This window comes from Macaca nemestrina, chromosome 12 (assembly GCF_043159975.1).
Source record: "Macaca nemestrina isolate mMacNem1 chromosome 12, mMacNem.hap1, whole genome shotgun sequence".
NCBI lineage: Eukaryota > Metazoa > Chordata > Mammalia > Primates > Cercopithecidae > Macaca > Macaca nemestrina.
This window is the reverse complement of record NC_092136.1, coordinates 84,627,608-84,644,410: the sequence shown is the minus strand read 5'-3', so window position 1 is coordinate 84,644,410 and position 16,803 is coordinate 84,627,608. Positions and strand designations below refer to the sequence as shown.

Here is a 16,803-nt window from a genome sequence, read left to right as displayed (position 1 = left end):
AGCCTCCAGAGCAGCTGGGATCACAGGCATGCCCCACCACACCCAGCTAATTTTTGTATTTTTAGTAGAGATGAGGTTTCATCTTGTTAGCCAGGATGGTTTTGAGTTCTTGACCTCAAGTGATCCTCCTGCCTCTGCCTCCCAAACTGCTGGGATTACAGACATGAGTCACTGTGCCCAGCCTCTAATCAATTTTTTAAAGGTCCTTGTCATGGTTTCTCCTCCCTCAGGTTCTTGCATGTTCTCCATCTCTTCCACTTCCCTGTCCTCAAACCCCCATGCCTGAAAATACCTACTAATCCTTCTGTCTCAGTTGAATGTTCTTCCTCCTTTGGGAAATAAACTCCCTAGAACAGGCTTTCTGTCATGTATTCTCATTATACTCTATATTCTTTTGACCTGATATTCACTGACACTATAGTAATAACTTGATTCAACTATTGCATATGTCCAGAAAGAAAATTTTGCTTCTGGACAACATGAATGTCCATGGATCCCCAAGGATTCTGCAGAATTTGAATTTTCTTTCCCATCTATCTGTTCATACAGAGTATGAACGTCTGAGAGTCCATCTCTGATGGGCATAAGGGGTATCTCCTTTATGGTTTTCCTGCTTCTTTCTTATTTTACTCCTTGTTTGTTTTGCCTGCCCCAGACTGTAGCTTTTCCTGCAGTTATTCCATTTACTGTATCCCTGAGAAGTTGGAGGGGCAGTATCGTGTTCTCAGTTCTCTACATCTTTGAAGATTGTTTTAGCCCTTCAGGTACTCTACAGTGAAAAATCTCTTAACACCGAAAAACCTTTCTCTGCCTAACCCATTATAACTTTAATGTGTTATTGTGCTAATACACATTTTGTTTTGTTGCTCCCATTTATCAAATATCTCTTCCCATGAAGATAATTGGAAGTGAAGTATGGAAATTTGTCATATTTTGCTTAATTAGTCTTCTTTGTTTCTGCTAGACTGTTAGTTTTTATCATAGCAGAGGCTACTCTGTCTTATTCACTGCTGTATCTCAGTATCAGGCACACAGTCAATACTTAAGAAATATTTGCTGAAGAAATGAATGAATGAATAAAAGGTGGGAAAGATGAACCAACCAATTTACTGTTACCACATAATATGAGGCATTCTATACCATAGATATATTATATCTGTATTTGGATATATTATAGCAAAGAAGATAATGTATGTGTTATAGTTTTATAAATCATAAAACACTATTTAGCTACTTTGGTAAGAGACTGGTAAGCTCTATACAGTACTGAAATGTTTTTCAAAGTACGGTCCCTGGACCAGCAACACCAGCATTGCATGGGAATTTGTTAGAAAAGTAAATTTTAGACCCTACCCTGGACTACTGAATCAGAAATTCTGGTGATACGGTCCAGTAATCTGTTTTTTAACAAGCTCTTTGGGTGACTTTGGTGCATGATAAAATTTGACAGCCACTGCTTATGTGAGATAAAAAAATGGAGTGTAACTTAGCCTTTAACTTTGCAAAATTTACATGTAGGGAAATAAAGCATATATACCAATGACACAGGGTCATAAGAATCAAAAGATAAATGCAAAGTGCAAAGGCAATAATGGGGAGGAAGGGAGAAATAACTTTTGGTGAAAGAGGCTTCAGGGAGAAAGAATCTTTGAGCTGGAACTGCTGAGTCATGGTCCATAAAACATCCTAGATGACAAGAAAAACAAGATGAACAAACAAAATCCATGTTAACCCGGAGCAAAACAAAGAAAATCTAACAATTACTCCAGACATAAAGAGTCAGTCTGTAATAGTTAACACCACAGACTTTGGAGTGAGACATACGTAGTTCCTATCCCAGTTCTGCCAGTTATAAATTAAGCAAACTGGGAAAACGTCTCAACCTCTCTCTTCCTGAGTTTCTTCCAATGTAAAGGGGTGAAATAATTGTACCTATCTCATAGGATTATTGAGAATAGTAAATGAGATAATGTACATACAATGCTCAACTTGCTATGGTATGTTTGATAAATGGCATTTATTACTAACACAAAAATAGACTATTGAAGTTGAAAATTGGGTGAAGTGTTTGCATCTAGACAACCACAAAGAATTTACATCTTCTATGACCTAGATGTAATTTTCTTTGTTTTTTAGAAATAATTTTTAATATTTATTTTTAGGGCATTAAATTTTTTTTTTGAAATAATCTCAAATGTGAAAGTATAGTACAGCACTTAAAAAAAATCTCTTGACCCATATGAGTGTTAAGTGACCAACTTGTTCCATTTCTTACTACTACATTAGTGTGTCTCCTGGGAACAAGGGCAATCTGTTATATAACTGCAATATTACCATCAAAATCGGATGGTAATATTGCGAATATTAGTATTAATGGGAAATTAACAGATGTCCCAGTTAGATGTGCTTTATAGCAAAGAATTTAGTTCAGAATCACATGTCGTCTTTAGTTGTCATGTCTTTCTAATTTCCTTAATTCTGTGGCAGACTCTCAGCTTTTACTTTTTTCTTTTTTGTGTGACTGACATTTCTGAAATAGGAATATTACAGAAGCGAGTCTGTGATCTTTTCATTGCGTCCTATCAGGTGGCATATAATTAGATTTGCTACATTTGCTTATGATGTTCACTTTGAGCACACAATTGAGGTTGTGTTTTCCAGGCTTCCCCACTGTGAATTTATTTTCCCTTTTGTGTATATTTGTACTCAGACAAATTTACATCTATATTAGTATCTGTATTTATCTATCGATATTGAAAACCATGAGTTCACACTGATTACTCCAGTTCCAGTCTAATACTATATAATTCATTGTAGTTTTCTCTACTGCCATATTTTCACTCTCTTTTCTGATAGATTCAAATTATCCTTATTTTATTTACTTATCTGACCAATCCTTCTGTATGTAACCCGTCTCCCATTGTTTCTGCCACACAAGCACAGATAACCTCCTCACCAAACTCATGCTCTCGCAACCCTTGCTAGGTCACTGCTCTGCATGGGAGATCTTGTCACTCTACTTAGCTATGACAAAGCACTTCAGCCCCTTCCCACCACATGGGTGCCCTCCTCATACTACTCAGGTTTTAACTCTATGCTCAAACATTATGTAGCCTATTTGGCCTTTCCTAACTTGTTTAATTCCAACAGCCCATATTAGCCTACCCGTCTTCAAGGACTCTTTCCTCACTCTGTCAGGCTCTGTAACTCAGCTGTGGTCTGCCTCCATACATGGATACCTTTCTCATCTAGATTAGGCCCTGGGCCAATCTGACACCCTGCTCTGGATGACTATAGCTCTGTTCTCTAAACTCCTTCACCACCAGAGTAGACCTTGCTGTACTTCACCCAGTGGCTTTGGGACTGAATTGTTCAGGAAGGGAATGAAAGGGAAAGGGAAAGGGAAAGGGAAAGAATGAATGGAATGAAAAGAGAAAGAAGAAAATATGAGAAGAAGCTCATAGATGTATTTTTCAATAAAGCAAGAAGAAAGGTTACTATTTTCCAAAGATTGTTAGTGGAACTGTCAGCATAGTTTTCCTTGTCTGGAAGCAGGCAGAATGGCCTGCTGGTTTGACTATGGGTCCTGTGTGGCTTTCCAGTGGTCTCAAAATTATCGCAAAACATTAGGCAGTCTGAGAGAGAACTAGAAAGCTTCATGTCATACTTGAGGACTGCAGTGGATCGAATAGTTCTTGCAACATAAAAACTATTCGTCTACAAGCTGGCTTTCCGCTATTACTTTAGAACAAAAGGCAGTATACTTTATTTAGCCAATATAAAAGTGTGCTAATGATACCTTAGGTATATTGGGTAGCATATTTTCTAATCTGTACTTTTGTATTTGGGCATAACATTTTCTCTTAAGCTAACTCTTTTGGTATTGGGGAAGTTGGGGAAAAAGAAAGGCGACATATTTAATGACTCTTGGTTTTATTTTTCTACAATTTTATTTAAGCAGTATATTCTCATAAGATTTTCTAGCACAGTAGATCATAAAATTTAAAATAATATAATTGGTATGATTCTATCTGTACTATAGAGATATGTATATGATAATTAACTTTTTATAATTAATATTATTTATACACTAAAATAAATTATAATATGATTGTGTCATTTTATATAATACATAATACAATCACATCATAATTATAATAAAATTTTATTACACATTTTATAGGAGTATATTTTCAATAATTTCTACAATCTAAAATTGATTTTCAGATAATTGGAACACCAGTGTTTACAAGCATGTTCTTTTTGAGATTAGCCATCAGCTGTCACTTCCTGGACCAATTCCAAGTGAAATGATTACAGACTTTCATTTAAATTCATCCTTTTGGTACAGTGGAATGTGATACTTTTTTCAAGTGATAGTTGATATTAGATTTATTAATCTGCCAAAAAAATACCCTTCATTTCATGGTATACATAAGAGGAGACTAAGCTTTTGGTATTTATGAGTAGAATTCTATACAGTCTTATGATTCAGAGCTGTATGTCCAAAAGAAGGGAAAAAGAAGAAAGAACAAAGTGAAAAAAAAATCAAAACAAAACAATCTTGCCATTTTGGCAAGTTGTAATAAAAGTCCTTGTATATCTGATTTGAGGAGATGAGAGGGATGTTGTATTTTACATGTCAGAGACAGATTTTTATTTTCCTACTTAACATGTGTCTCTATGGATAATGTCTCCCTGTAGACTGAATGCTATTCTGTCGTCATATGAGTTGTTTAATTGGACTGATTATAAAATTGCATAAAATCACCATTAAACAGAATATTAAGTAAATCTATACTTATATGCCTGATGCCAAAGGTTCCCCCAAAGTCTATTATTTCATAGCTGTTTTGCCATCTTTTTCTCTTCTGCTTCTTATTTTCTGTTAAAGTTAGTTCTTAGCCTCTGGAAAAATTTGTTGCAATATTATTGCATAACTAATATTTATTGAATACCCTGTGTTCACAGGATGTAAAAAGCAAATCTGAGAGGCCAATAGAGTCAATTTGTAGCAACCTCTTTAATATTTGTCTCCTAGCTTAACTATACTGAAAGTCTATAGCTACTTCTATGCATAAGCATTCTTGTCTCCCTTGGCATTCATCAGTTGGAAAGATATGATCCCTGGAGTCCAAACTTTCATTCTGTTTGAGATTTTGCTGATGGAAAGAAACCAAATAGCTTCAGCTAAGCACTGCGCTGTTGAGATTAGTTAAAATATCCTTGGTAACGGGTCTTGGAAAGTTTTTGAGAATTCCTTAGGTTTGATTTTCTTTCCATCTGGTGATCTGAAGAATTTTCTAAATGATATTCTAGTCATGCATTTGATAATAAAATATGCTTGTTTTAGCACTGATATTATTTAACCCCTAACATTCTATTACGCATACTGGTGCAGCATGTTGCAGTAAAGGGTGTAGGCTTCAGTGTCAAATGTGAATTCTAATATTAGCCTTGCCATTGTCCAGCCTGGTGACCTTGAATCAGTCTCAGTTTCTCCATCGCTAACATAGGTGTAATCATACATGTCTCATAAGATGATCGAAAGAAGTTAGTAAAATGAATGACATTTACAAAGTACAACTAAACACATGGTGTTTATGCATGGCTGGTAAATGACAAATGCTATTTCTTTCTTCTCTGCCGTCTTCAGTGAGCAATACCAATACTTAATCACAGATTGGAAGATATTGGGAATTTTTTAGTAGGGAGGTAGGCATGAAAGAATATATAACTTAAAACTGGGCTTGGCTGGGCGCGGTGGCCCATGCCTGTAATCCCAGCACTTTGGGAGGCCAAGCTGGGTGGATCACGAGGTCAGCAGTTTGAGACCAACCTGGTTAACACGGTGAAACCTCATCTCTACTAAAAATACAAAAAATTAGGCGGGCATGGTGGCAGGGCCCTGTAGTCCCAGCTACTCAGGAGGTTGAGGCAGGAGAGTGGTGTGAACCTGGGAGGCGGAGTTTGCGGTGAGCCGAGATTGTGCCACTGCACTCCAGCCTGGGTGACAGAGTGACTCTGTCTCAAACACACACACACATACACACACACACACACACACACACACACACACACACACACCTGGGCTCATACGAGATTACATATAGTTACTTATCTTCCGAAGATTTGTAGAATTTACATGGTAAATCTTTGTGAGGTAAAAAGAATTGACAACATTCCTACATCTTGAATGATTGATGTGAAATTGAAAATTAATTATCTCCTAGATATAGAGTAAGACACACCTGCTGGTGGTTTGGGAGTGTAAGTGCTATAAGTGTAAGATAAAAGGTAGCTGATTTGCATTAACAATATCTTGAGTTTATTTAGTGCCTGCTTTTCAAGCAACTTGAAGTAGCACATTTATTCATCAAGGAGGTATTTTGAATTAAAATTCATTTTAGAGGTCATATTTTTAAAGACATTATTTGAGCCACAAAAATACTGTGTTGCTGCATGCACATCTTATTGCATTTCTGTTACAATTTCCATTTGAATCAGCTTTTTAAAAACTTGTAAATAACAATTTCTGCTTCCTTGTCAAGTATTAATTCTGCTTTATTGATTCAAGTGTCTGCACTCTTGACTGTTATGGAAGAAATGACCCCTGGCTGAGCATATTCTTTGTTCAGGTATACAACATTTAATGAGACTGCCTGTGTACACAGTATTGTTGGAAGATGATATGTTAACCAAAGAATATTATAGCTACCATTTACTATGTTTTATACAACTATTCAACAACGTGGAGTACTTACATATGTAAATTTTATAGGTGAAGAAGGTGAGGTTTAGAAAAGTTAAGTAACTTGCATAAGGTTACACATTTAGTAAGCAGCAGAGCCAGGGCCATTCTGTTTGACTTCAGAGCTTGTGCTTTTATCTCCAAATAATTATACTACCTCACATATGCCCCATTGATCTGATCTTCTTCCTCTTCCATGACATTCTGCACTGTATATTTTGTTCCTCTTTGAGTCTCTTTTCTGTAGTTTTTTTTTTTTTTTTTTTTTTTTTTTTTTTTTTTTTTTTTTTTTTACTAATGTTACTGGATATTTCCCAGTTCCATACTTATCACTAACACCTCCTAGTCACCTTACCATTTTTCAAAGCGATGTATTTCAATGTAATTTCAAATCTACAGAAAAGTTATAATAATAGTACAGGAACTACTGTATAGTCACTTTATCCAGATTCACCAATTGTTTACATTTCACTCTATTTATCATTTTCTATATATGCGTGTCTCTATATATCTCTATACACACATATACACATATATACATAAGTAGGCATATCAGTTTATTTTAATTTTTGTAGATACAAGTTCTCACTATGTTGACCAGGCTGGTCTTAAACTCCTGGCTTTAAGTAGTCCTCCCACTTCAGCGTCCCAAAGTGTTGGAATTACAGGTATTAGCCACCATGCTCAGCTTTGCATGTGTCTTATTAATGAAGTGCCTGATGCCGTTCACTCATTTGAGAATAGTTGGGGGCATTAGGCACATTGATCACTAAATACTTATGTATTTTCTAAAACCAAGAATATTCTCTTACATAAATAGTGCAGTTATCAAAATCAGGAAATTTAGCATTGGTACAATATTATTATCTAATGAGCAGTCCATATTCATTTCAGCAGTTATCTCTATAATGTCCTTTATAGTTGTATTTCCTCAGTCCAAGATCTACGTTACATTACACATAACATTTAATTGTCATGCCTCTTTAGTTTCCTTTAATCTGCAATAGTTCATAAGCCTTTCTTTTCTTACCTTGACATTTTTGAAGATTTCAAACCAAGTATTTAGTAGAATGTCTTATAATCTGCATTTGTCTGATGTTTCCTTATGATTAGATTCAACTTATGCATTTTGGGCAGAAATATTACAGAAATGATGCTATGTTCTTCTTTGTGTATAATAACAGGAGGCTCCTGGTGCCAGTTTGTACTATTTAAAAAGATAATTGTATAAGTATATCTTTGTTTTTTGCAGAGATGAGGTCTCACTATGTTGCCCAGGTTGGTCTCAAACTCTTGGGCTCAACTGTTGCTCCTACTACCTGCGTTCACCTCCCAAAGAGATTACACATGTAAGCCACCATGCCTGACCCATTCTGTTCTAATTGGTGGGGAGATACTATGAGGCTATATAATGCCACATTCTTGTCCTATTTTTTACTACTAGTTGCAGCATCCCTCAATGATTTTATAATTCCATCATTTCTTCTATATTTATTAGTTGGAATTCTATAAGGAAGAGGTTTCTCTTCTCCCTCATTTAATCACTAATTTATCTATATCAGGATAGACTAATGGATTATTATTTTATTAAAAAAATTATATCTCCTGACTATTAATTGATTTTTAAGGCTCAAATTATTTCAGATTTAGTCATTAAGAGCCCCTTCAAGCTGGCTTACATGTCCTTTTGATATGATCCTGTGATTTTGGAGCACTTCCTTCCTTTCTAGTACAAAAAGATGTGCTAGATTCATAATTTCCTTGTTCTCATCCCGTGAGCCCTTTCTCCAAAAAGTCCTGATTCTTTTTAATAGAGGAAAGTACTTTAAAACCATGATTTCCTTCATAACCTCTCTGCCCCACCCCCGCTCCCTCCTTCCCTTCCCCTTCTTCTCTTCCCTTCCCCTCTCTTCTCTTTCTTTTCCTTCCCTCCCTCCCTTTCTTCCCTCCCTCTCTCCCTTCCCTTCCCTTCCCTTCCCTTCCCTTCCCTTCCCTTCCCTTCCCTCCTTCCTTCCTTCTTTCCTCCTTCCTTCCGTTGTGCTTTGTCTAGGCACAGAAGAAGCCCAATCGTATCAGAACAATGTGGAATTTGCATGACCCTTTGGGTATGAGCATTTGCTCATTCTCTGGTCTTATGTGTTCAGCATCTGTTGAGTTCCATTTTGCATTAGTCCTTGTACTCCGGGCTTTGCACTCATTCTTGTTTTGCCTCTTTTATTCCCTTACTTGGTACTTGCTTTCACTCGGTCTAGGCTATGAAATTTATATTTTTATTTCATCTACATTCAACTTTAGTCCCTTCCTCATATTCAACTTTATTCCTCTAGTTCTAGGTAATATTCTTAAAGAAACTTTCCTTGGTGCAAAGTCTAAGATAGGACATTTACCGCACTGATAAAGGCTTTATTGAAAATTCCACTTCTGTGCTTCAGCGTCTAGTAGTTTTGGACTTGTATGGATTGGGAGAATGATAACTTTTTACTTTGCAGAAGAGAAAGTATGGGCTATGGATACAGGATAAGGAAATTCGATATGAACATTTATCTGACTCCCTAAGCAGAACCAAGTGTTCAGAAAAGCTTAATGGAACACCAAGACTGTAACATCATTAAGTATAGTAAGCTCACCTGTGCTATACTGTCCAGCTGAATTCAAAGCAGGTATGTGGTAAGAGAACAAGGTATGTTGGAAAAAGCATAAGGCATATGTCTTAAAGCACATCTTACCATCTCTTTGTTGCAGCTGTAAGAAGAAAATCCTGACCAGGCACAGTGGCTTAACGCCTGTAATCCCAACACTTTGGGATGCTGAGGCAGGTGGATCACCTGAGGTCAGGAGTTCTAAACCAGCCTGCCCAACGTGGTGAAACCCCATCTCTACTAAAAATACACAAATTAACTGGGCATGGTGTTGGGCACCTGTAATTCCAGCTACTTGGGAGGCTGAGTCAGGAGAATTGCTTGAACCCAGGAGGAGGAGGTTGCAGTGAGCTGAGATTGCACTGCTGCATTCCAACCTGGGCAATAGAGCAAGACTCTGTCTGGAAAAAAAAAAAAAAAAAAGAAAAAAAAGAAAAGGAGAGAATTCTCAGGTGATTTTGGTAAATTTTTGGGATTAAACAGCTTTGGTGAGCTATAGCCATATATGCCAATCACTAAAAACCAAATGAATCAACAGTAACAACCTCCACAGGGGTTTCTGCTTAGTTGGCAGAGTACAGAGGTGACTGCAGTTGTTCCCATAATACTATGCCTGGCAGCATGAAGGCTGGGATAGGAAGAAGTGCACAAAGCCTTTCCCCAGTCACTTTTATTCTAGCCCATAATAGATGAAAAGTATGTAAAGATGTTACACATTCAGCATTCTAGTTACTTTTTTATTTTATTGTGGTTAAGTAGATAATTGCACAGCAACTCGTGAGTCACATAAGAAAAGTCTCATGATTTAAGAATCATATTTTCTTAAGTCATGTAAAAAATCCTTTTTTCCATTACTTATATTTAAAGTTTGCCTAGTGAATTTTGGTTATTTTAAGAAAAGCAAACTTCCCTTCAAGGGAAAAATATTTACCATTTCCAAGGACCTTACAAATCTCATCAAATGCTTGAAGGTATATCTCAAAGAGGAGTTTTAAGTGTCTTTTGAGGAAATAGTAGCATCATTGAAATAGGTATACCATGTTAGATGTTTCTTCTTGGAAGAAGATGAAATATTTTGAGTATATGTTGAGTTTTTAAGGGTGTGCTTGAAAAGACAGTCCTATTTATTATGAATTTCCTTCAACATGCTGTTTGACAATTGAAGACCTAACTGTGTCAGAATCATTATTACCAAGACCAGATCTCATTTTTAAGGAGTGTGGGTTAAAAAAGAGAGAGATAGGACTGAATAGGGGCTATCTCAGCTATCACCTAGAAGTCAATTCTTTTGTTTTAATGGATCCTAAAGGCAGAAGATTGAAATACAGTTTCTTCCAGCTAAGTTCTAATGAATTCAATCTAAATCAGTTTAGTCAATAATATCCCCACTAAGTACTTATTGTTTATGAATCAATAGGCAGAGTTTTTCTCTTGCCATCTTCCTTCTATTATGGGGATCCTTCACCCTATTCCCCCCTTTAATCCCGCTTTTCACTCTGAAGAAGAGGATTGCAGTGACTCAAAAGGGCTATTTGAATTGAGAGCATGAAATTCTTATCCCTGAGATGCTGTTTCTGAAGTCCAATGTTGCTAGTGGATCAGAAGCCGTGGACATCACCTGGGTGCTTATTAGAAACACAGAAATTCAGGCCCCATGTCCCCAGGTAATTTTTGTGTGCATTAGAGTTTGTAACACTTTCCTGTAAATTTGACAATAATTTATAGACTATTCTTTAAAAATTTTGACGTCAAAATAGACACGTCTTCAAGAATTTGAGGAATTTATTTTGTATATCCTCAGAGGTGGCAAATATTTTTATATTTGAGTAGGGAATGTGCAAAATAAAAAGTGCTAGGTGCTGTGATTAAATCAAGGAGTCAAGTCACATAAAAATGTAATCTAAACAATATGCAGAGTTTAGCAGTCCTGAGTGAGAAGGGATTTGACTTCATTTAATGATTTTTTTTTTCTGTTTGAACCTTAAAAAGATGGAATACAAACAAATGAAAATTACCAAGAATTCATTATGTGCTTACTGAATTTAAGGATAACGTTAGATACTAGAGAATATATGACTGGATAGGACGTTGTCTTTATTCCTGAGGGCCTTGCTTAGCACTTAAAAATTACTTAGTGAATTGAAATGTTGAAGACAGGTGGGTGAACAACTATTTCTACTATAAAGCAGAAAGAGAAATAACTATTGAGCAGATTCAAGCAATATGTTGTTAGAACAGGAAGAAAGCAGCAGTATTTTACTTTGCAGAAGAGAAAGTATGGGATTTGGATACAGAATAAGGAAAGTGGTTATGAGCATTTATCTAGCTCCCTAAGCAGAACCAAGTGTTCAGAAAAGCCTAATGTAATTTGCAACATCATTAAGTATAGCAAGATCAACTGTGCTATACTGTCTAGATGAATTCAAAGCAGGTATGTGGTAAGGGAACAAGGCATGTTGGAAGAAGCATAGACATATATCTTAACACATTTTACCATCTCTTTGTTGAAGCTGTAAGAAGAGAATCCCCCACAAATTTCCAAACATATTTTCTTTTTGATGACAGTTGCTTGGGTGTTCTTACTACCTACTCAATTGAACCCAGTTTTAGTAAAAATAATTTCTTGATGATGACATTTCATATTTAGATCTCTGACTTCAAATATTTTTTTTACAAAGACTGAACTGGAACTGGGCATTGAAGGAGAAGGAGGATTTCTAAGTGTGGGAAAGGGGATCTGGGCCTAGAGAAGAGTGTGAGCAAGAGATGTTGAGGGCCTGAACTCTGGCAGTGGGAATGGTGGTGGTGGTGGTGAGGAAAGAGGGTATAAAAGAGAGATGCTTGGAAAGTGACAAGGGGATATATGTCAATTATTAAAAAAGAATGCTTGTTAACCAAAAGTGAAATTTGGCATTGATCATTGAATTATCATCAAATTTAAGTCATCTTTGACTTAATCATGGTTATTTTCTTCCTCTCTAGTAGTTGCTTCAGGCATGGAGAATAAGCAGACAAAACAGTGAAATAGACTTTGAACACTTCGTCACATTTAGGGGTATAAATTAATGAAGATTTACAAGGTTAATATTAAAAATATTGTCCCCAGGGTTTTTCTAAATGTGATCAAATCACTGTTTGTTATGTTTCAAAGTACAGCTTATTGATATAAATGCATAGCACGAGTATGATAAATATCCTTTCTTTTCTGACTAATTTGTACACGTAGTGTTTCAAATTTTGGTGACTTACATTTACTGCTCATGAAACTGTTTATATCCTTTAAAAAGATGCAGAGAAAAAGAATCTTGAAATTTGACTATCTACAAAAATTGTTTTATTCATTACAAGTCATTCTTTTAAGAGACTGTAGCTGCAGAAATGTTTACAGAAATTCTTTTTTTTTCTTTTCCCTTTATTTTTAGTTTTTATTTTTTTGAAAGAGAGACTTGTTCTGTTACCAGGACTGGAGTGCAGTGGCATGAACACAATTCACTGCAGCCGTGACCTCCTGGGTTCAAGCAATTGTCCTGCCTCAACCTCCTGAGTAGCTGGGACCACAGGCACACACCACCATGCCCAGCTAATTCTTTTCTCTTCATTAATACATGAGGCAAGATGATGTAAACATATTTTGTTTTCTGGATTTTATATTTTTATATTACTTATTCCTCTGAATTTTGTCAACTGAATTAGTAATCTACCAGCCTGTATGTTATTTTAAAAATCTGGGAAGGATGTATATCTGTATAGCTTTTACCTTCTGTTCTTACACATTTTTCAGACACGACCTCACAGTTATTTTATTGCTAGTGGCAGAATAAAGCTGTAGCTGTACATAAAATTTAAGGATTACTAACTTTTCTCTGTAAATCTTAATATTTATGAAACATAAAATTTTTCTTTATTATTTATGAAAATGTAACATTTAATTCATACAAAACAATATATGCAATTTATCTATAATATACACAGCATAATAACAAAAGAAACATTTCTGAAATTGCTACTGACATCTAGAAATAGATCATTGCCATTAACTTGCAACTACTCATATGTACTTTCCTTATCCCACTTCCTTGCCCACCCTGTCTACTGAAGTAACTACATCTTTTCATGTCTTCCCTTGCTTTTGTCTATTTGTTTTGTTATATGTATATGCATGGATGCTTAAAAATATATGGTTCAGTTTTGTAGATTTTTCAACTTTACAAAAATTTTTTCATATTGAAACTTTATTCACTCAACATTATTTTTCTAAGATATATAGTTTTGTGATATTATCATTCATTCATTTTCACTGCTCCATAAATTCCATCTTGAGAACATATCACAATTTATCTATTTCACTTTTGATGGACATTGGAATGTTTCTGATGTTTGCTACTATAATCTATGCTGCTATGAACATTTTGGTTTGTTTTTGGTGCATATGTGCCAAAGTTTATCTAGGATGTGTACTGGGTAGTAGAAATACTGACTTATAGGATAAACAAATGTTAAATTATTTTCTGAAGTGGCTATAGCAATTTGCACTTGCTAGGAATAAATAAGTTACCATGAATTAATGTCTTTTTCTAGTCCTTGTACTGTGAGACTTAATTATTTTTGACAATATTTTTGATGTAAATGGCATTTGATTATGATCTCAGTTTGTATTTATTATCACCAATGAGGTCAAGGATTCTTTCCTAGGCTTGTCTGTGACATGTGTTTATTTTGCTGTGAAATGCCTGATCATAATTTTTACCAATTATTTTCTTTTAGTTTGCTTGTCTTTTTCTTCTCGATTTGTATTTCTTTTCATATCTGGGTACTGTTCCTTTGTCTGTGTGCTGCAAAATTATCTTCTTTCAATTTGTACCTTGTCTTTTGGCTTTCTTTATTGATACATATATACATCTTAAGCATAACTGATACATAATAAACTGCATCTATATAAACTGCATAATTTAATAGGTTTGGACATATATATGCACTATAAGCACAATAAAGATAGTAGCATACACATCACTCTTACAAGTTTCCTCTTACCCTTTTGTAATCCCTCCTACTCATCCCTTTATTTTATATTTGGCACTATAATCCAATACTAGGTAATTTTTTATTTTGCTCAAATCACTCCAGCTTTGGCCATCTTTGGCAGCTCTTTCATGTGGTTCTTTTGTTTCTTCGATATTTCCCCATTGTAGCAGAGTTGTTTCTTTGGTGACTGTTTCTTTATTTGCTGGGGCTATAAGATGGTCCATACTCGTCTTATGTCTCCTACCTAGGAGTCCTAGGATCAACCATTTCTCCAAAGAACTCTGGTTTCTTTTGTTGGAAAATAGTGTTGCAAACCAAGATCTAAACTCTGAGTGTGCTTGTTGCTACTGGGATGTCCCTGCTTCTAGGTCCTCTCAGGAGACAGAGCAAGGCATTATATATGACAGAGCTGGGAAATGTCCGGATACATATTCATTTCTATTTCTAAATGTATTTTTATCTATCTTTCTGTCCTGTAGCTCTTGAAAACTTTGAGTGCATATAGACACCCTCAATGTTAATCTAATATGACAGTGTTCATTACTTTTTACCAATGCTGCACCGAGGCCAAAATCAGGGTGCTAGTTTTGTTTATTATTACTATGGTATCATTGCTTCTAGGCCCTCTCAGCAGATGAAGCAAGGAAATATATGTGTGTATAACTGATTTGTGTATATACATGTCTGTAAATATTCTTATATGTATTCATCTATATCTACATTAAGCTAAACATGTCTCCAACTCTCATCTAATATCATATGAATCATTTTAACCTTACTTGCCTGTAACTTTCTATAAAACAGTAAGAAACTTGGCTCCCATCATCTACCATCCATTCGCTTAATTGTTCAATTTTAGTATACATGTATTGTGTTTTCAGAATTGTTCATCCGTACCCAACAGGACACAAGTTTACCAACTAGAGTATGATGCTTTTGTGTAGTTTCTTTGATTTTGGTTTTATAGTCTGTTCATTTTCAAAGTTACTTAAGTTAGTACTTTTTTTTCTTGTTAACTTCATGGAGGTTATTTTATACCTTTGTAACACAGTTACATTCCTTTGTAACAGTCTGCATTTCATCTTGGGATCCTCTGACTTCCTACATGATTTTTTAAAAATTTGCCTACATTAAGGTTTACTTTTTGTGCTATTGAGTTCTTTGGGTTTTGACACATGGTTCATGTTATGTGTCCAACACTATAGTATCATTAGAGAATATTTTAATCATCCTCTGCTTTATGTATTCAAACCTCCTTCTCTTGCTCAGAACCTCTGGCAAACATTGGTTTTTTTAAACTGTCTCTTTAGTTTTACTTTTTCCAGAGGCTATAGGTGGAATCATACAGCATGTATCCTTTCCAGACTGACTTCTTTCACTTAGCAATATGCATTTAAAATTCATCTATGTTTTTGTTTGGCTTCATAGCTCATTCCTTATTACTGAATAACATTCTATTATATGGATTTACTACAGTTTATTCACTTTTTGAAGGATTTGTTCTAGTTTTTGTAATTCTGAATAAAGCTGCTATAAGCATTCTAAATGCAGGTAAAAAGATATTTTTCAGGATTTCTTCTGTTTTACTTTGGGATATATTTATGCAGTTCTTTTAATCAGCAAAATTTGTGTATGCCAATATATGGACATATATACAGAAGCTATTTATGAAGTCATGCATGACATTTTGATGCTTTCTTTACATTTTCTTTACAGATATCCAAGAATTTTACGAGGTGACATTGCTAAATTCTCAAAAAAGTTGTGAGCAGAAGATAGAAGAAGCCAATCAAGTTTTACAGAAATGGGAGAAGACATCCCTTCTTGCTCCGTGCCATGACAGACTTCAAAAATCTTCAGAGGTATACTGTTGAAACTTCCAAAAGAACTGAATAATACTAGGACTTAGACCAGTAAAGAAGTAATGGTAGTAATAGTGATTATTATCAACAAATGACAACAACAATAATAGAAATGTAGTTATACCATACTGTATACAATTTTCATATATGAAAATTCAGTTTTTCCAAAGTGTAAAATAGGGCATGGGAGTGACCTGATTCTTTATATTGTTTGAGTGGGTTATGTTAGCAATATTGTCATAGTTAGAGTTGACTCAAGTCTAAGGCATTCTGGAGTTTCAGAACATGGTTCCTTGTGCTGTGGGGGAAGGAGATGGATAGTAGAATAGGGAAGTGCAGTCTATGATTCTGATTTCCATAGCAAGGGCACATATCCCGGGGCAAGAATAAAATGATCAGTTGAGGTGTAGGAACAGAATATTAGAATTCCCATTTCCATTTCTTTTAATCACATTCTTTAAAATTTTCTGTATTTGAGTAACTTATATATTAGTAGTAATGCATTTAAAAAATAAATATAAAGCAATTA

At 35.2% G+C, this 16,803-nt stretch overlaps 1 protein-coding gene across 12 annotated transcripts in view; it reads left to right on the top strand.

Moving 5' to 3' along the window:
• Positions 1 to 16,803, top strand: part of LOC105468849 (discs large MAGUK scaffold protein 2) — a 2,241,192-nt gene that overhangs the window by 370,367 nt on the left and 1,854,022 nt on the right. For all 12 annotated transcript variants that reach the window (XM_024788717.2, XM_011719263.2, XM_011719258.3 and 9 more), the window contains one exon: positions 16,129 to 16,274. In XM_024788717.2, coding sequence (XP_024644485.1) covers positions 16,129 to 16,274 — 146 coding nt within the window. The remainder of the gene's footprint in view (positions 1 to 16,128; positions 16,275 to 16,803) is intronic.